Raw genomic sequence first — 20,888 nt, forward strand, 5'->3', positions numbered from 1 at the left:
TCTGACTTTGTCACTGGGAAGTTGAGGGGATGGTAGAGGGTGTGTCACCTAGGCGAGATATTTAGAAGTGTATTTGTCCCCCTCAATAAAAACATAAAAGTAGCAGAGGACTTTATTTTGACACAACTAAAGACATTTAACCATAAATTGATGCAAAAAAGGCACAAGCCGGTGCTTAGAAATTCACCAGAATGCAGAAAGTTAAGTGTTGGATGCTCAAAATTTTATGAAGAAGGACCTGGTCCGCCCGGTCATACCAGACCAAGTAAGCCCTACAGCTGTAGCAGCAAAATCCCTGAGTGTATGGAAGTGAAAAGGGTGTGTTTCAGTGCTTCTGCATTCAAATTTAATTTGGTCAAGAGTATATTAGTTTTACTTTGGAGACCGACGTAGTGATGTGCCCAAAGACTGTCTTTGTTATATTAAACTCAAGAAAAAACATAGATGCTCTTGAAGAAAAGGGTCAGCACATGGGTAGGCAAAATGAACTTCAGGCACTCAGATGTGGAGCTGGAACAAATGCTTAAAAAGTTTAAAAGCCTTTATTCAAAAAAAACATGGCTGCTTACATTAAAACACTGACTTGTCTTCATCGGGGTTTTTTTTATTTAAAATTTTTATTTTATATTTTATTTTATTTTATGTATTTCTTTTATTTTTATTTTTTGCATTCTGATGAAGACCTTAGGGTTGAAACTGGTCAGTGTTTTAATGTAAGCCATGTTTTTTAATAAAGGCATTTTAACTTAATTCAACTGCATTAGTTCCTGCTCCATTCATGAGTGCCTGAAGTTCATTTTTTCTTTCCCTATATTCTATTAACTGACAAATTTCAGTCTTGTTTAAGCACATTTTTAAAATTACAGTGCTGTGTGGGTGGTGTATCTCTAATTTGAACACCAGTCAACCAAATGCAGGCCAATCTGTACTGTTATATTTAAGTTTAAGAGACTTTATATTATGGGATGTTTGCAAAGACTGAGATCTGTTTATTTTTGGGAAGTTGGTCCTAATCATGAAGACGCGTTCAGGAGCTCCTGGTGTTGATGAATCAACATGAACTCTGCTGAATGTGATCAGATCTATTTAAAAACACCCACATCAGCTCTGAAAGCAGCTGTGGCCTGACTTAACAGAAGCTCTGCGCATATCCGCAAACTGTGCAACACGTAAGCTTGATGCTGTGGCGACTCAGCTGTGTTAATCACCTTCTTCCTCATCATGATACACCGGACATATGTCTATACAAGGAACTGAGCCGCGGCCATCAGCGGAGGCGCACAGGGCTGGGCGCGTTTGGATGGAGCTGCTGTCGAGTTACAGGAAGGTTTAACTTAACTGTTTGTCACATCCAGAGGAATAATGTCAGAAGGTCAGAGGGACAACACGGAGGAAGGTTTGAGGATGGACGAAGACAGTCCCATGATCAGCAGGGTGGAGAGGACTTTTTGGACAGTTTGGGTGAGCTGCTGCTGCTGCGTCTTAACGCGACATAACTGCTTTAATTTTAATGTTAGCAGCAGTAAACGTGGATGGAAAGTCTCCATCTTCCTGTGTCCGTGAACCCCCCTCAGTCTCACTCTCTCACTCTGCACGCACACACACACACACACACACATATGGTATGTTCATACAGGAACAGCACTGACAAAGAAGGTCATATGAGGTGTTAAATGCACACTACAGAGCCAAAAGTACATGGACACCCAAACATTACATCACTGCTGTTTTTAAATCTGTCTTCAGGAAATTTGTCATTTGCACATTGTTCTTGTTGTTTTTTTAATTGTCTAACAATCTCACAAAACATTCCTGAGTGTGAAGAACTCAGAAAACAGAGGCAAAGTCTATATTTTTGTGTCGGTTTAAAAGCAGTTGAATATTTTAAGCCAGTATTCATCATTTACTGAGTATTGGAAACTTTATTTTTCATATGCAAACATGCATTTAGACAGATTGCACAGTTTTTCCCTGCTCAGCTGATCTGCTACACGCTCATTTAAACGGTCTAGCTTACACTAGTTTATTGCATTTATGTGGAAGTGATTATTTGTTGGTGTAGCACTATAACACTGTCTGTGTTTTGCCTACAATTAGAGCCTATTACATAGCTCTGTCTGGGAATTTCCACTAGGAAATATATTAGGAACGTTACAGATTTATCCCCCCTCATTCCTCAGCAAAAGCATGAGTGAGGTAGTGATGTTGGACTGTAAGGCCTGGCTCACAAACTATTGTTGTGTTTCAGCAGACCCTCTTCACAGTGGAAATTTTCACTTGTATGAACTGGAAACACACTGAGAACATTAATGATGGCTGTATTATATTTAGTAGTATGAGTCAAAGAGTCCTCCAACCCACAGGACCAGGACAGTCTCATATGAACGTTGAGCTTACTAGATGCTTAAAGGTGCTTCAATGCTCCTGTTTTTAGAACAGCAATGGATGATTATGTTTAAAGCTACAGTGGATAACTTTTGTGAACATAACTTTTTGTCGTATTTGCTGAAAATGTCATTATATTGTGAAAGTAGGATGTCAGACAGTCTGTGAAAAAATTATGTCTCTCCCCATCTTCTGCCTCTAATGACATTTGCTAGGATCTACGACTATGCACAGACAACAACCAATCAGAGCTGAGCTGTCAGTGATGTCAATTACTGCTCATGAACTGAAGTCAAACTGTCAAACGAGGCAGCGCTGATCAAATATGAAACAAGATTCTGTTACAGCATTGCCTATTTCTCACCTCAGATGTTTTCAGAAACATTCAGCTGTAAAATGAGAAAGTCTGTGACCCAGCTGCCATGTTAAAAACAAACACCATCCACCAGCCGGAGCAAACTTTCTTGGCTCTGACTGGTTGGTTTTATTCATGTGCTATACGGCTGTTAGAAGTGTAACCATAACGCCTAGTAGCAAGGGAAGACTGTAACCATAATTACTGCACACATTATATTCTGGAGTTATTTTTCTTACTTAATGGGATAGTGCACCCAGAAAGGAAAATTCAGCCATTATCTACTCACCCATATGCCGAGGGAGGCTCAGGTGAAGTTTTAGAGTCCTCACATCCCTTGCGAAGATCCCAGGGGAGAGGGGGTAGCAACACAACTCCACCTAATGGAGGCTGACGGCGCCCCAGATTCAAAAGTCTAAAAACACATCATTGAGACCACAAAATATCTCCATACTGCTCGTGCTTAGTGATCCAAGTGTCCTGAAGCCCCGACATAAAAAGTTGTTTGGAAAAACGTCATTTGAACTCTGTTTTTAGCCTCATTGTAGCCTGTAGCTCTAACTGCCTCTCTGGAAACCGCGCTCACATGTGTGCGCGCTTGCACGCAAGACCAGCGAAAGCACGTGAACACACATGAACGCGGTGCCCACTTGGATCACTACGGATGAGCAGTATGGAGATATTTTGTGGTGTCAATTACGTGTTTTTGGACTTTTGAATCTGGGGCGCCATAAGCCTCCATTAGGTGGAGTTGTGTTGCTACTCCCTCTCCCCTTGGATCTCTGCAAGTGATGTGAGGACTCTAAAACTTCACCTGAGCCTCCCTCGGCATATGGGTGAGTAGATAATGGCTGGATTTTCATTTTTGGGTGCACTATCCCTTTAAGTTACTGTGTTATTTATTAATGGATTCAGCATTATTGAGTTACTGGTAAGGTGTTATTTCATCGTCATTTATGGTACTTTGTGTATTGTTTCATTTGTATTGTCATGTGCAGTGTTTAAGTGGAGTCACTGTGTTCCCTTGGTTATGAGCTAATTGGTTCCTTCCTGCTCTTGTTTTGAAGGGACAGGTGTGAGTGATACACGAGAGAGAGTGAGTGTCTCGTGCTTAACGGTAAAGGGAAGTTGCTGTACCTCCAAAGTTGGGGTGTGTTAACAACTGCCTTACCATGTTGGTAAAAATTAAATGAAGAGGAAGAAACGAATGTTGCAGCCCTCTGGGGAACACCAACAATCAAGAAAAGAGGGTTAAAGGAGTGCTACACTGCAACAGAGTAGGCAGAGGATTTTTTCACAGATTATGTCTCATCTGTTTCAGCAAATATGAGAAAAGGTTATTTTGTAGCTTTCATGTGAAAAATGTTGCTTGTAATGACAACCCTACAGGCAATTATTACCAGCTCTGCAGTTCCTCTCAGCTCAAAGGAGCATTTTAGCTTCTTTCAGCTCATTGTTTTGGTTTTATGGCCGCAACTTTGAAACCAGGCTACCTGTATGCCGCCAGTCCAGCACCAAACAGCAGACAAAGTTAGTTATAGCTGTTGATCATAATGCAGCATTTAGTACCTAAAGAACCAGATACAGAAGATTTTGAAGAGAGCCTTAGGTCGCTTGAAACACGACACCAAGTTAATGTTAATTTTTCAGAGGTGTTGGATGGAGCTGTGGTTTGTGTGGGCCGGTCAGGATCTTCCACATCAAACTCAGAAAACCATTTATGGACCTTGCTTTGTGTATGAGGGCATTGTGATGTTGAAACAGGAAAGGGCCTTCCCCAAACTGTTGCTGCAAAGCTGGAACAACACTATTGTGTAAAAAGCCTTGTATGCTGTAATATTAAGATTTCCCTTTACTGTAATGAAGGGGCCTTTCCCAAACCTTCAAACACGGCCTCAGATCAAAAGTACGGGAAGGTAGGAACAGGGATGTCCATATACTTTTGGCCATATAGTATAAGTATGGTAATATAGCAGATGCACATGGTATGAATGTGGGGGAAAATACAGAACAAAGACAAATCATTCAAAAATGGGGAAATACATAGAGGAAATGTTGATCAATTAATAACATAATAAATCTTTCTCTCTTTATCTCCTCCTCAGTCCTACATAACTGGAGCTGTGAACAGATTCTTCAGGCCAGAGCCCACTAACGTCACCAGCAATGATCCAAACTCCATCCAGGATTTAGCAGTTGACAGTGAGCCCGCTAACTGTGGCCACGCAGAGGGGGACACCAGTGGAGCAGGGGTGGATGAGGAAAAGCCTGTTGCGACAGCCGCTCTGCTTAGCTCATCTCGGCCACTTGTGGCCTGGGAGATTTGCACCACAGAGATCAACTTAGAGCCTGATGAAGAAAGCGTGCCGTGCGAAACCCAGCTGAGCAGAGGCAGCGAGAGCGAAGCATCTGAGGAAGGTGAGGGCACCAGAGAGGAACAGTTGGGCCGAGCAGGAAATGACGATGCAGGGCTGTTCTTTGCTCAAGACGACAAACGAGAAGAAGACGGAGATGAGAAATTGCACACTCGCAGACAAGATGTGATGTCAGAGAATGGTGAGACAGAAGAGCATGCCAACATCAGGTCACTAAAAACTACAGGTGATGCAGTGAGCGAAGACATGGAGGAAAGTAGAGGAGGTGCTGAGGACAGTGAGAGGGCGGTGACACTGGATGAAACCATCCAACTAAAGGAAGCAGAGGACAAAATGCAGCATGAGGATGAACAAGATTTGCAGGCGGAAGATAGTGAGCTAAAACCGTGTCTGACTGCAGATTTGACTGCAGTAGAAGAGGATAACATGCACGTGGAAGAGTCGAAGATGCAGCGGAACAAGGCAGATACAGCGGTGATGCATGAGGAAGGAGGAAACACTGATGGTGTGCCACAGCTGGGGTCTGAGAGTGAGTCCGATGAGGGAGCGAGACAAGTTGAGCATCAGCTCTCAGCCTGTGAAGAGTCCTCAGACGACCACAGGGATTTCAAGGAGGACCCAGGCTTTAGTCCACTGCTTGTTGAATTACAAATGACCTACGACAAAAGCAGCACTGTGTCTGAGGATGAGCTAACTGCTGTCGAGCAACAGCATGTGATGGCTCGAAGAAGTGAAAGTGATGAAGTTGAGGATACGAAAGAGGAGACGGATGGTAGCGCCTTGGATGTGAGTGAGGCTGCAAACAACCAGACAATGGATGAAGCTCCAGAGCAGGAAGACAACATTAAAACACTTGCTGGAGTCATCATATCTGAACATGTTACATATAGGGAAGAAGCCATGCAGCATTCACCAGAACAAGAAGACGACATCAAAACAGTTACAGAAGACATTTTAGCTGAACATGTTACATGTAGCGAAGAAGTCATGCAGAATGCTCCACAAATGGAGGAAGAAATCAAAACAGTTACAGAGGATATCATCACTGAACGTGTTATGAGCAGCGGTGGATTTGTGCAGAATGCTCTAGAGCGGGAAGACAACATTGAAACAGTTACAGATGATACTTTAACTGAACATGTTACACGCAGCGAAGAATTTGTGCAATATTTACTGGAGCAGGAAGACGACAGTTTAACTGAACATGTTACAGACAGCAGAGAATTCGTGCAGAATGCTCCAGAGTTAGAAGAAGAAATCAAAACAGTTACAGAAGATATCATCACTGAACTTCTTATAAGCAGCTGCGAATTTGTGCAGAATGCTCTAGAGCAGGAAGACGACATCGAAACAGTTACAGAGGACATTTTAACTGAACATGTTACATGCAGCGAAGAAGTCACCCAAAACGCTCCTGAACAGGAAGACAACATTTTAACCGAACATGTTACATGTAGTGAAGAAGTCACCCAAAACGCTCCTGAGCAGGAAGACGACATTTTAACTGAACATGTTACATGTAGTGAAGACGTCACCCAAAACGCTCCTGAACAGGAAGACGGCATTTTAACTGAACATGTTATAGGCAGCGGAGAATTCGTGCAGAATGCTCTGGAGCTAGAAGAAGAAATCAAAACAGTTACAGAAGATATCATCACTGAACTTCTTATAAGCAGCTGCGAATTTGTGCAGAATGCTCTAGAGCAGGAAGACGACATCGAAACAGTTACAGAGGACATTTTAACTGAACAGGTTACATGCAGCGAAGAAGTCACCCAAAACGCTCCTGAACAGGAAGACGTCATTTTAACTGAACATGTTACATGTAGCGACGAATTTGTGCAGAATGCTCCCGAGCAGGAAGATGCCATTGAAACACTTAAAGAAGATACTTTAACTGAACATGTTAAATGTAGCGAAGAAGTCACCCAAAATGCTCCTGAGCAGGAAGACGACATCAAAACAGTTACAGAAGGCGACACTTTCACTGAACATGTTACACGCAGTGAAGAAGTCACCCAAAATGCTTCTGAGCAGGAAGATCACATTTTATCTGAACATGTTACATGTAGCGAAGAAGTCATGCAGAATTTCCCGGAGCAGGATGATGACATCAAAACAGATACTGAAGCCAACATTTTAACTGAACATGTTACATGTAGTGACAAATTCATGCAGAATGCTCCCGAGCAGGAAGACAGCATCAAAACAGTTACAGAAGATATTATCATTGAACATGTTACATGCAGCGAAGAGTTCGTGCAGCATGCTCCAGAGCAGGAAGACGACATTATAACTGAACATGTTACACACGGCGACGAAATCATGCAGAACACTCCTGAGCAGGAAGATGACATTTTAACTGAACATGTTATATGTAGTGAAGAAGTCACGCATCATTCACCAGAGCAGGAAGGCGACATCGAAACACTTACAGCAGATGTTTTAACTGAACGTGTTACATGCAGCGATGACATCATGCAGAATGCTCCAGAGCAGGAAGACGACATCGAAGCAGTTACAGAAGATGACATTTTAACTGAGCATGTTACACACAGTGAAGAATTCATGCAGAATGCTGAGTCAGAGCTGCACACAGCTGACTTTGCAGATGTAGAACAAGAGGATGTGGCTGAAGACACTGAAGTGCAAACCAAATCAAGAGAGGCAGATGATGTCGAGACAGAAAGCCATGGCTCTCTGATCGATACAAACTCTGATATCACAACACACACTTCAGCAGATGAGAGTTATTTTGCTCAAGTAGAAGAGGAGAGTCTCTCCAGTGAAGCAGTCAACAAAGAAAGTGACATGGAAATAGCATGTATAGCCACCTCAGTTATGGATAAACCTGACGGCGAGACTGGACAGGAAATGAGCAGAGAGTTTAAAAATATTCCCCAGAGTATGTGTGAAGGCCGTGTTGTTGTGTCGGAGGAGCTAAACTCTCCGACATGTGAGGAAACACGAGAGGGAGTTCCTGAATACAACAATGAGCCAGATGAAAATACAACACAAGGGTTCCTGGAGGACGAAGGTTACGAGGAAATCCAGGGCAGCCCATTACCAGAAGAGGTGGAGAGCAAAGAGCCGGAGAGCCTTCAAAACAGCGGCTGGAGCGCCGGAGCTGACTGTTTACTGGTGAGGGAGCATATGGGAGAGGAACAAGGTGTTAAGAATAGCTTTGGTTTGGTTGTGGAGGATCACGCTGAAATACTGCGGCTCGCTGATGCTGGAATGCCACAAGAAACAGAGACACCACTTGTCGAAACTGTAATTCAAGGATCCGGACATTTAGTTGAGGTAGAGGACAGAGAATTACTAGTTGATTCAATGAAAATGGGGATCGAGGAGGAAACAGAAAAGGAATCTGAGTCAGACGTCGAATCAACAAACAAGGACGATAAGGCAACAGAAGAGCCGCAAGATGGGACTGAAGAGCTTTCGGTCGATCTAGAAAAAGACGAAGGATTGTGTGATCCCAAAGTAGCTGTTGCTGCTGGAGTCGGCTGGGAGACAACAGGAGCTTTAGCAGCACAGGAAGTGCTCGAAGATGACACTTTCCCTGAGGCTGAAGTACAGAAGATGACAGAGACAAGCTACTTTCACGGATTGGTCGATGTCATGAACTCGGAGCAACAGCTGACATCTAGTTTACTAGATGACATTACTCAATCTGAATTCCTGAAACACTCAGATGAGACTGAGTCTGTATTACTTGAAGATGTAGAAATACAAGATGCAGGTTATGCAGTTGAGATGGAGGCAGCAGCGGATGAAATGCAAGGCAGAAATGAGATGGAGATTTTTCATCTGCAGGCAACTGAAATGGCTGAATTGGAACTGTCTGGACCAGCTGAGTCACTGGAGACAAAAAATCAACTATCCGATGAAGTGCTTGAGATAAGCAATGAGGAGATGTTACCTGAAGCCCCTGGTGAATCAATGACGGCCCAGTCTGAACCACAAGATTTGATTTTGATATCAACAGAGGATACAACAAAGCATGTGACAGAATCAGGGAGGAGTCACGCTGAGGAAACAGTTAGCTCAATCAGTGGACATGCGGATGTGATTGATGAAGAGATCCTTGACTTGTGGATACAGACGGCTTCGTCGGAGGACAATGATGGCATACAGCAACAAGAAGGGCCAGAGCCTGGACAACAAACGGAGCCATCAAATGAGGAACAAGGTGAAATGTCATCAGCACAGACAGAGAAGGATGAAGAGCAGCTTGTGGATTTAGTGAGTGACACAGAGATGTCTTCATCAACGGTAGAGTCTGGATTTTTGGACCAGTCTCTTGGTGAATGGGGCACACAAAGCAATGAAACCCAGCAACCAAAGTCAACTAGCACCGAGTCATTCCAAGGAATTCATGAGATGTTGGCAGACATCTCTGAATCCTCTACACAACACTCCGATTTTCTGATGGAGGAAACCGCTGAGACAGATCTGAAACAGGATGAGTCAATCACTGCGACAAGATTTCACCCAGATTCCGGAGTCACGTCACCAGAGAAAGAAGATCTGAATCAGGAATCTGATAAATCACAAGAAGAAACCGAGGAAGAAAGAGCTGAAGCAGTGGAGACTGAAACTGGATCGCAGAAAGAGATCGATGCTGAGGAGGCAGAATTAGCAGAGAAAACTGACTGGAAAGACACAGAAGAAGCAGATGTTCAGTCAGACAAAGCAGAAACTGAAGATAAGCCTTTAGAAATGTCTGACTCTCCAGATGAAATCAAACACACTGAATCAGAACGATCTGGAAGCAGCTCAGAGGCTTCGTTAGAGGAGGGAGTAGTGTTGACAGAATCTGGTTCACAGGACGACACCTGCACTGAATCCGAGAGGTTATCGATGTTGCCCTCACTGGACGAACCACAGCCCAGACAATCAGAGGATATTGCTGAATCAGAAGCTGGGGCTGAGGTGGCAGAACAGCTGACGACAAAGTCTGAAGATGAAATGGAGGTATCTTTTCTGAAATAACATTTTAATCATTATAACATCTTATTAAGGGTATAGTGTGTAGGATTTAGAGGCATCTAGTGGTGAGGTTGCAGAAATAAAACTTCTCACGATGTGAAAACACAACTGGCCCTATCTAGAGCCAGTGTTTGGTTTGTCCCTTCTGGGCTACTGTTGAAACCAACCTGGTCTCACTCCCAATTTGTTAAATAGCAATGCTTGGTCAATGGCCCTTGGCTTCAAACACTGATACACAACGGCACCCTTTACATCCGGGCAACACTGCCTACGTGAGCAGTGCGTGACTACTACCTCTCTAAACTCATGCGTAAGGTGTTCACACAGACATTGTTGCTGCTGCGGTGCTGCTGCAGAGCTTCCTGCCACTATGAATACTGTTATTTCCACTATTAAAAGCCAGTACTCTGCTCATTTATGGAGCTGTGGAAGCCACTGCATTTTCAACAACAAGTTCCTGCAAATATTTCAAAACAAAATGCCTTGTGTTTACAAATGAAGGGATTCTGTCAACTGAAACATTATCAGAAGGCTTTTGTTTCAAAACAGGAAGTGTTGAGTTAAAATTAAGCATATTGTTTTCATGTCTGTGACAGATATAGATATTGAAACTGTAGTATAAGCCAGTATGATGTCAATATAATTATTAAAAGACCATCTCTATTTTTGCTAAAAAAAAAAAAAAAAAAAAAGTGCGCGTCCTGCCAAAAAAAATAGGGAAGACTCAGAATCGTAAGATGTTCCACAGCTGAGCAGCAGTCAAGCCATGCCATATGGCTGCTCTCACCTGTAAAAATGGGCGCCGAAAAAGAAATTACAAGATATTCTGTAACTTACACGCACTGATCATGCAGACAGTGTGGCCTGGGCTTTAGCAGCACCATTTTTTTTATGCTTTTGGCAACTACCACAGTATAAAGAGCAAGAAAGTCCACATAGAGTGGGTGGATGTGTCAAATAAACTCTGGACTTTCACCTGGAAAACAGCTGTTTGTTTCCCAAGTGAAACCAAAAGTCAGTTGAGTTATTTTAATAACAGCATAGCGTGCTAGTATGTGTAACATGCTATGCTAGTGACATATGTCACGTGATGTTACATTACATATGTACTTATTTTAAGTACACTATGTTTTTTCCAAACCTAATTACATGCTTTTTTTACTAAACCTAAAGAAGTAAACCCAAAAACAAAATGTTTTACTAACATTCTAAGTTTATTTCGAAAAGAGACTGTATGCATGTAACGAGCAGAGACTGTACATTTCCTGTGAAATGGAAAAATTATTTAGAAAAGACAAAATGTAAATTTACGCACCGTCTGTGAGTGTCCAAAATGATGCTGGAAGGGTACCTAGCACGTCATATTTTGACATGTAGGGCCACTGACTAAGCACTCCCAGCGAGTTGGGAGTGAGAATGTGTTGTAAAAACAATATGGCAGGCTCCCTGAGAGAGGACTCTCTCCATAAACGGCTTATTCGAAGGTAACGAATACACAACAGTTCTTATTTTCAGGTTGTTATTATACACTGATGAAAACAAAGTTATGAATGTCAAATACCATTTCTGCCAAAAGATGCCTTTGTGTCTGACACACTGGACCTTTAAATCATGAATAATTTATTCACAACCCACAGAGATGATGTGAAATCAGCTGTTGTTGTCATTCCAGGTAGACACTTTTGTGCTGGACTTTACTGTGCAAAGATCAAGAATCGCTGTTAAAAATCCTCGTGTAAGGCCACCCAAAGATCCCCGCTCCCTTCTGCATATGCCCTCATTGGATCCCACACCCTCTGTACCTCAGCCAGCCAAAGTCCCTATAGGTGTACCTCTGGGAGGCATGGGCATTGGAATAAAACTTCCTGGTATGTCACTTACAGCACATAGAAAGCCACCACCTTGAGTCTTCAATGTCCAGTTGTTTTTCATGATCTGTAAATAATGTCATACATTTTGTTTTTTAGGACTTGGTGCTGGTTTTCCTGTTCTAAAGAAGACTCAGCGGGTGGTTAGAGATGAAAATAAACCAGAAACCCCCTCAGAGGTAGGCGACTATTAATAATCTTTGAATTCCACTTTTATCTCATGTTGAGGTATGTGTGTTATTAAAATGTCTCAATATCAACAGGAGACAAAGCCAGAGGAGAAGAGTGACACTCCCAAACAAGATGAAGCACCACAGAGACCTAAATGGATGCCTCCAAAACATCCAGGGTAAAACCCCATCTCACAGTATTCACATAATCATATTCAGCACAAAATCATCTTGTGTTCAGACATTTTCTGACTCTTAGTTTTCTCGTGCCTGTCTAGATTTGGAAATCCACTTATGTCTGAGCTGAAGAGCAAACTGAAGAAGACCACAAAAGAGTGAGGAGGAGAAGAAGATGGATTGTAGTTAATGCTTTGTGTGGATATTTGAATATAATATACAAATGGCTTTATTTTTGGTGTATTTATGAAACTGAATACAGTGATGACATTTTCATTGTGTCAGTTATTTTCTGTATGTTTTGTAATAAACCTTAACTGAAAAAAGGAGTGTTACTTTCTTACACACAGTGCAAGAGGTGGGTATTTAGCACACACAATAATCATAGCCTCAAATCTCTTTGGGTTGCAAATGGACATAAACCTGGAATACACTGATCAGTTTGCAGCTATTCATAGTATAAACAGTTACAGAGTCAGTCTCTCTGATGAAGTCATGGTGATGTTGAAACCTTGGTCTGTTTGCACTATTACAGCCTGCAAATTAAACATTGTGCTCCAGTCCTTTTCTTTTCCCTTTGATGTTCTCTGTCCTTGAACTAAGAGGCACCTGATTTAGCCTCATGCTGCAGGATGATGCAGAGGAAACCCTGTTTCAACATGGACATTATAAACTATTGAAGCCAACAGTGGAGACAGTGGCTGTGTGGATGACTCAGTGTTGGTGAAAGACCTATCAGAGCCTCAAACCATATTGTTTGAGCAGCTGCACGAAGCTTGCATGCTGTATATACAGTATTTGAATGTGTACACATGCTACACATACTATACATAACCATCCAACCCATGTATATTCATTCAGCATTTAATTCTCTGCACTTTTTATATAGTGTACAACCTACACAACCCTTCACTTGTACACAGACTTTTATATATATATATATATATTTTTTTTTACTTTTATTCTTATTGTTCAGCATTGGTTCTTTTTACATATCTCTAGAAATCACAGGAATGTAGTCAATGTTTAATATAGTTTAATCTGGTTTTATCGAGACAGTAGGTGGCAGTATAGCCCAATCGAATGTGTGGTCATTATTTACTCTTAAACTCACGAAGAAGAACCTGTCGGCTGAAATTGGTTGGAATCATCCAATCAGCGTGCGGTGAGCTTACGTTTGAACCAGAGCGGCGCTCCAGAAGTTGTGACTTTATGAACGTTTCGGTGTTATTTTAACATTCAGCTGACTTTCGTGGATACGTGTTACATTCAGCAGACTCCAATATAAAGGAGAAAGTATTTACCGTCTTTCCAAAGACATGAACCTCCCCCACGAAGTGCCTCTGAAGTTAGGTAAGTCAAAGTTGTTTCCGTTTTACCCACTAACGTTACCAGGCTAATGTTAGCTTAGCATCGTTCGGGACTTTGTCATGCCTCGAGCATAACGTCACTACTGTAACGTTAACCTCTCAAACTTGACAACAACATCGGTTAATGCTTGTCTCTACATTTTTTAAACTGCCACGTTGTGTATGTCACCTCTGCTGCTTATGAACCTTACCTGCTGACTGAAGTTGCAATGTTATTGTTTCAGGCTAACGTAATATGTGTTTTACCAAACTAAACTGAAGGTTTATCATCGTTATGACAAATGTTTTGTCCTGCTGTTGGACCTGTGATCTTAATATAGCCTACTGTCAAATTACATGACGGAAATAGTTGACACTAGTCAGTGGTCATCAGTTGACTTTATTCAGGGTGTCTGTAGGTCCTTAAAAAAGCAGTAAAATGTCTTAAATTCAAATTTATAAATATTAGTCCTTAGAAGTATTTTGTTGTGTGAACTTTTATTTTTTTCAGGTTTTAATTTGCCACAAACATTGTATCCCATTTAATTTATCCATCTTCTAAGTTATTTTTGTCAAAATGAGTCAAGCTATTTGGCGTGAAAGTCCATATGTCTGATGTTACAAAGTTTTAAACCTACCACTGAACCTAATCTTAATGTCTTTTTACTTAATACTTGCAATTACATGTTGGCAAAATGTAGATTAACTTAACTCACTGTAATAACCATATTCCTATATAAAACCCACCTCTGCATGGGTGTGCTTACCTGTATACTTACCTGCAATGCTTGAATAAGACAAACACGATTCATCATCATGATCATTATCAAATCAGTCTTAAATTTGGTTAGAAATTATCCTAAAAAGTTCTTAAAAAGGCATTAAATTTAAGTGTCAGACGCCTGTAGGCACAAGGAGTGGGAATCACCAGAGGCTCCATGATAGGATATTATCACAGTACTTAGGCCACAATACAATATTATTGGATTTTAAACATTTTGCAATATGCTGAGTCTTTTTCTAATTGGATAAAGTTTTCAGTGTGTTCATTTCAGTTTATTTTATTATTGTAGGCTAACCAAAATTTATTTTGTGTTACTTTGTAATATTAATAATGTATTTAGTAAAAAAAAAAAAAAAAAAAAAGTCAATACTTCCACTTTCTTTTTTACAAGCTATTCTGTACATGAACTATTTTAAAAATTGTTTTGCCACTAATATAATCTTGTAGTCAAGTCATTTCGATTTAAAGCTGACAATAATTGTATATATTGTCCCACTGGAAGTTTACGTGATCTGGTAATGTAAAAGTAAAAATATTTTTGCACTAATTAAATCATTTGATTCACAGGCTGCAGGCAAGAGTCTGAGAGGACACCTGAGAAAGTGTTCTCTGGGCACTCACTGAGTCACTTAGATGCTCCTATGTGCAGGCTGGATGCTGAGTACTTCCCAGAAATCACCCTCCTCGAAGTTACATGTGATTCAATTCTTCCTGGCAGTGTGCCTGCTACGCCTCTAACAGCTGGGTCTGTGAAGAGCAGGTTTGCCTTTCCCCAGCCTTCTCCATTTCATTACACCACCAATTTAAACCCCATTTTGTCAGAAACAGGCTTAAATGACATAAAGAGTGCTAAAGAAAACACGTCTGAAGTCCATTCTCCTGAACTGTCAAGACATAATGGGACAACAGCCAGTAAAGACCTTAATGTCGAGATGGTTGACTCCCCTGAGAGTAAGTACGCTCTTGAGCGCTTTCTGGATTTCCCAGAAATTACTCTCCTTGATGCTACACGTGATTCAGACCTATCACAAGGAGGGGAGTTATCCTCCATGGAGGCCACGCGGGATATCTCACCAATGGATAGTTTGAAAAACAACATGCCTCCCTCAGAGCTCAGTGGACAAACTGCGGCAGAGCCTGTCAGATCAGACATGAATCAAACTGGAGAATTGTCAAATACTCTCACTGGCAGTGTCACTCACACCACAAGCTCCTTATGTGAACAGTCTGATAAGAGTGTGGGGGAAAACATAACACAAGCTTCCTTGGAACTAACTCGGGATGTTTCTACAGGCAGTGTTTTGGAAAACAGTAGGCCTGCTTTAGAGCACAGCAGACAAGACATGGCGAAGATTCAAGCAACAGCCGAGGACACACTTGGTACCCATCCTGCTAATGTTACTCACAGCATAAACTCGAGTGACATGTCTGTTCAGGGCGCTGCATCAGAGGTCTCTACTTGTGATGTGCAGTGTAACAATAGTTTGAAGAATGTCACTTTTGAGCTTCAAAGTGAACCTGTAGCGACTTCCAATACTGTGGAAGCTAAAAATGTAAACCCACTTCCCAGCAATGATGCCGAGCTCACCAGCGTCGTGCCACAATCGAGCCCAAAAACTGCTGGATCTTTGAACGGCACATTTACCTCTCTGCAGTCCCCCCAGTTGAGTCCCTCCACCAATTTAAACACCACTACTCAAATACCCGGGCCTCAAAATAACACGCTGGATCTTCCCTCTTCTAGTGAAGACAGTCCCAAAGCAGAGAGTGTGGCTACAGATCAGGCTACTTCAGTCTCTGACAACACCATCGAAACCTCCCTTGTTTTGAGTAAAACTCGCTCTGCTGTAACGGCAGGTAATTCATGTGATATGCAGAATGCCACTTTTGACAGGCAATCTCTTCGGAAATCCAGTGGCAATACTATTTTAGGGGAAGCTGGTGCTGCAACCTTTTGCCTCCAGAACACTTTTGATACTAAACCTCCCTTGAAGCAGAATGGCACAATAACATTGTCAGAGAGCTCAGGTGACAGTCACCAGAGCACTTTCGACAAGCCTCTAAAGGTCTACAATGCAACGAGTAGCCCTAAAGAAAACAAGTCTGAGCACTCACAATCAGGTCTGCCTGTGACAGATGGTCTCCCCGACCCTTTGGGCCAACAAAGCATAGATATGGAGAGCAACAAAGCAAACACATTTGATTGGGAGGACTCCCTAGATTTAAAGGCAGACTTTTTGATCACTTCAACACCAATGACTGGCTGTAAAAATTTTATCTTTAACCCTCGACAAGAGGAGGGCAAAATCATAGGGGCGCAGAAGAATCTGTATGGCGATGGTCCCAGTAAGCCAGATGGTCAGGTGCCATCAGATGTTCCATCAAACATCATCTCTGACCGAAAAACTTTCTTGACACATCCAGCTGGTAAATCCCTTTTGCCTCCTTCGAAAGCTGCATCCCAGCTGTTGAAACCCAAGCCGGCATCTGCACTTCCAGGAAGGTTTGAGCTGTTGACATCAGGCCTGCCCATGACGAGACAAAGAGCCCAAGCTGAAGCCTTGAGAAATACTGCTGCTCCTGATGCGCCCCAAGCGGTAGGATTTAAATGTCTTCTTGTAATCCACTAAGGCATTAAGTGCACAAAATGCTGGCAGTAGAGATGTTCAGATACCATTTTTTCATTCCTCATACCGATTCTAATACCTGAACTTGCTGGTCAGGGGGCATTCCCGATACTGGTATTGAATCAACTCTAGTTTACAGCACGTTGTGTCCCATGAACTAGATCAAATGAACTCTGAAGGTCTTGTCAGTTTTGTCTTTTAAATCCACTTTTTAATGAGTGAGACCAGAAATCTGAGCAGAAGCATTGATGGCATGTGACAGTCGGTGGATGATATCCTCTGTTCTTGTGTTTTTTAGAGCACAGGAATATCAAGCTCTTACAACTTACGCCCATCAACAACAGGTAGGCAGTGTGGATTCTGTTTTTAGAATGGGCTCGGTAGATTGCAGTTTTATTCTTCATAAATGCTTAGACTAAATTGTCAAAGGGACAGTTCACCTCAAATCAAAAGAAGAAAAAAGAAGAAAGTCATGGACAAGAGGCTTGTGATTGCAACAGCTCGGGATGTAAAAACATTAATGGCGTCCCTCTGGGCTGAGCTGTAACGTTAGCTAGCTCAGCGGTGTTAGGTGAAGTAGCAGTAGATGCACGCTTCCTTCTGTGCTGTGATTTGGTTGGCAGGTGTAACTCAGTAGACAGAAAATAGTTCCCTACATGAAACTGCTCACAGTTCTAGAGAAGGCAGAAATCTGTATACTCACACCAAAACTATCTAGATTGATAAATAGCACTACTGGTCATTATGGGGTGAACTGTCCCTTTTTAAAGTATGCAGTGAGAATTGTAAGCATCAGTACACTCTATGAACTAATGTTAAAATTTGTTCCTATGTTATTTTTATGTGCAACTGTGCGCACAGTATTCACAGTCCCCACACTATCTAACCTCTGTGCAAACATTAGGATTCAAGCCACCCAGTTCAGGCTTGCAGAGACCGCAGTTGAGCGGCATACCGTCAGGCATCCAGAGAGCTGCAACAGGTCTCAGGCTGCCATCAGCAAGAATCAATTCATCAGCTTCTTCAATTTCAAGCAAGCTCCGTGGACCTACAGGTACCGACACAGTCAGACATATATAAATAGTTACCAGGATGATATTGTGAATTATTTTAGCCAGAATAATCGTGACATGAAATTTTCACGTTGTCCCATTCCTGCTTGTGTGACATGCTTGGTCATTAATTTCAATTTAATTGTTTTTGTTGTTATTTGTCTCCCTCTTTATACACATCAGCTGCTAACCCTGCGACGAAGACTTCACAGGAAAAGAAGCAGCCCTTAACCAGAGGTGAAACTTTGCCAGTTGCAAAGAGGAAGAGATTGGGTAAAAACTGAGTCTTTGCAAAAGAGCGTGGTAATCAGCCAAGTATTTTTCCTTAGCATTTTAAAGACTGGCCTGGTTAGTACAACACCTTTAACTAAAACTGTGCAACAGTTAATGTGATGGTGTTCACAGGCTGGACCTTTCTGAGTTTACAAAATACACACTCACACTTGTATCTAATCCACAGATGCTCCCTTACCGCCCAGTAGTGCTGAAGTCCCAGCATCATCCTGTGATGCGGCAAACAAAGCCAAAAGCCTCAAACAGCCCACAACCAGCAAAAGAGCTTTGCCAGCTAAAACCCAAAAGGATGGTAAGTTGGATTTGCATCTGTTATGTATAATTATTAAGCTAGACTATGATGTAATTTGTGTTTCTGGGGAGGTTTATGGTCTAGAGAGTTAAGTAACTTGGACTTTTTGACATTTTGTGAGTTACTTATCTGTTCTTTATCACATGCTTTCAGATGTTGCAATGCCAGCCAGTACCAGAGCAGAAACTTCGACATGTAGCGACACTTCTAGCAAAGCCAGAGCCCTGAAACAGCCTGCGACCACCCATAGGGCTGCACTGGCTAAGCCCAGAGGCCACAGTAAGCTGGGAGTGCAGAGATGCCAAAATGAGCAGCTGAGGCCACTGGAGGGACTATTTGACAAGTCCAGTGATTTATATATTGTATAATATTTGGTGTATTCTCCATTAGGACTTTATTGTAAGGCTCCACATACAGGCTGAACATCTGCATATTCAGGTCTTGTCCTTCATCCATCTTGAGGGTGTTTAAAATACTTTTTTCTTGTTGACATTTCAGTTAATCAAACATGTCTTTTGGAGCTCTTACCAACAATCACAATTGTGATTATGTGCATCCTTGATTCAAACCTAAGCAAAACAGTGGCCCACTATCACTTCTTAAATTTATTTCCAGTTCTTTAATACAACTGCTAACAGTTTTGCATTAATAAAGAAGCTGGTGAAAAGTATCCAGGATGGACTATGGAGACCAGTTTGAGAATTTAAGCTCAGACTGGTGTCTGGATAATGATGACTACACTAGCACCACCATGATCACATACAATAGTGTTGGCTGAAGGAAGCAGGAGCAATATAGGGAAGTTATACATTAGGTAGTCATTCTCACTGATCTAAGCCTGATACAGGAAATCAAAAAGCAGAAGATAAAGTATTGTTTGACAGAGACCATGTTGATAGTAATTTAATGATTCAAATTTTATTGCAGGATGTGCCAATTGCACTGTGCTGGAACAGCAACTGAAAATGCAGGCAGAAGAACTAAAGAGACTGAAAGAAGGTATGACACATTACTGTGGGTTTGTCTCAAAAATGAATATTGCAAATGACCTCAAAAAGGAAATGCTGCAATGCTTTGGAGCTAAAGACATATCAGAGCTTTTTACCATCTTTCAGGAGAGGCTTTTGTACCACTCACCAGTCAAAGAGTTGTCTCAGTAATGACAACATGTGGGAACGGGTGGGCTCTGTCCCTGGTTGGCTCAGCAGCAGGTGCATTTGGTGGCATCAGCTCTGTATCCAATCAGATTATGTGGCTGCAGTTTTAAGCAAATCAGGTGTTTAAAAAGTAGAGGGGATTTGTGCTGCACACTCTGGCTCCGTATATCCGATGTCATAGCTGCAACAATAGGCATGTTTGAGATTCGATCACCGGCACAATGCGTGTTAGATTTGTGTCTGACTTCATCCCAACTTGCTCTGATGTCATGCAAAAGTGGACAGCAATAATCTTGTGAGAGCGAGGCGGCCGCACTTTTTTAGAGCCAGACGCTGCAGTTGCTCCACACCACTGCAAGACCCAGGGCATGATGGGAAATGCCTGGCTCTCACCTGATCTAACAGCTGATTGGTTTAAATTATGACGTTTTAGATAAACTTTTCATAGATTTAGAGTTTGTCTGATTTGAAGGTTTATGCTGTGAATAGAAATCATGTTGTGCTACTGATGGTGACGTGTAGTAGTCAGAGACTAAACACAAGCCGAAATATGAGTCTGATAACAGTTTTAATAAATTAGCATCAGATCTAACAGGCTGCTGGAAACTGTCAGAAAGCTGTCAGACTTCACTGCAGCTTTTTGTTACCGCCTCCTGCTGCAGCCTGTTGTAAAACAGTGTTGAATCTCAACTTCCTGTAGCATTTCCGAAATCTCACCTTCTCTGTGTTTCTTTGTACTGGTTATCATAATTGTGTCAAGATCTCGCTTTTAGTGTATGTTGTCCTGTGTTTAACCTGATCATTATTAATGCATTTTTCTTTTTTCCAGAGCTGCTGAAGAAAAGTGAAGAGGATGAATACTTTTAATTTAATTATATTCCTGTTGTCCACCACCAGCATCAAAGTTATATGAAATACACTAATAAAGTATTTGATGTGGTTTCCAAATATGTATATATCATCTGTGATATTTGAAATAAAGATACTATCTGAAGAGTTTGCAGTTTA

At 41.8% G+C, this 20,888-nt stretch overlaps 2 protein-coding genes across 2 annotated transcripts; both read left to right on the forward strand.

Annotated features, from left to right (window-relative positions):
* The first annotated feature begins 1,164 nt into the window (after window positions 1-1,164).
* si:ch211-136m16.8 (claspin) lies at window positions 1,165-12,704 on the forward strand. The gene is made up of 6 exons (XM_049563180.1): window positions 1,165-1,461; window positions 4,846-10,095; window positions 11,783-11,978; window positions 12,078-12,157; window positions 12,242-12,327; window positions 12,427-12,704. Exons 1-6 carry the CDS (start codon window positions 1,363-1,365, stop codon window positions 12,485-12,487), a joined length of 5,772 nt encoding a protein of 1,923 aa, XP_049419137.1. The 5' UTR covers window positions 1,165-1,362; the 3' UTR covers window positions 12,488-12,704.
* A 797-nt stretch (window positions 12,705-13,501) lies between these two features.
* LOC125880412 (uncharacterized) lies at window positions 13,502-20,877 on the forward strand. Its single transcript, XM_049562840.1, has 9 exons — window positions 13,502-13,678; window positions 15,026-17,055; window positions 17,384-17,429; window positions 17,990-18,139; window positions 18,321-18,410; window positions 18,598-18,723; window positions 18,877-19,002; window positions 19,651-19,722; window positions 20,710-20,877. The coding sequence occupies exons 1-9, from the start codon at window positions 13,645-13,647 to the stop codon at window positions 20,745-20,747; spliced, it is 2,712 nt and encodes a 903-aa protein (XP_049418797.1). The 5' UTR covers window positions 13,502-13,644; the 3' UTR covers window positions 20,748-20,877.
* Window positions 20,878-20,888: the final 11 nt, after the last annotated feature.

This window comes from Epinephelus fuscoguttatus, linkage group LG20 (genome assembly GCF_011397635.1).
Source record: "Epinephelus fuscoguttatus linkage group LG20, E.fuscoguttatus.final_Chr_v1".
NCBI lineage: Eukaryota > Metazoa > Chordata > Actinopteri > Perciformes > Serranidae > Epinephelus > Epinephelus fuscoguttatus.

What these genes read in the sequence shown, in the direction of transcription:
- si:ch211-136m16.8 (XM_049563180.1), top strand. Translation starts at nt 1,363, where the DNA reads ATGTCAGAAGGTCAGAGGGACAACACGGAGGAAGGTTTGAGGATGGAC. An exon ending in GGACTTTTTGGACAGTTTGG is followed by an intron (nt 1,462 to 4,845) that starts GTGAGCTGCTGC and finishes TCTCCTCCTCAG; the next exon opens with TCCTACATAACTGGAGCTGT. An exon ending in AGTCTGAAGATGAAATGGAG is followed by an intron (nt 10,096 to 11,782) that starts GTATCTTTTCTG and finishes TTGTCATTCCAG; the next exon opens with GTAGACACTTTTGTGCTGGA.
- LOC125880412 (XM_049562840.1), top strand. Translation starts at nt 13,645, where the DNA reads ATGAACCTCCCCCACGAAGTGCCTCTGAAGTTAG. An exon ending in CTTACGCCCATCAACAACAG is followed by an intron (nt 17,430 to 17,989) that starts GTAGGCAGTGTG and finishes TGCAAACATTAG; the next exon opens with GATTCAAGCCACCCAGTTCA. An exon ending in TGCAAAGAGGAAGAGATTGG is followed by an intron (nt 18,411 to 18,597) that starts GTAAAAACTGAG and finishes TCTAATCCACAG; the next exon opens with ATGCTCCCTTACCGCCCAGT.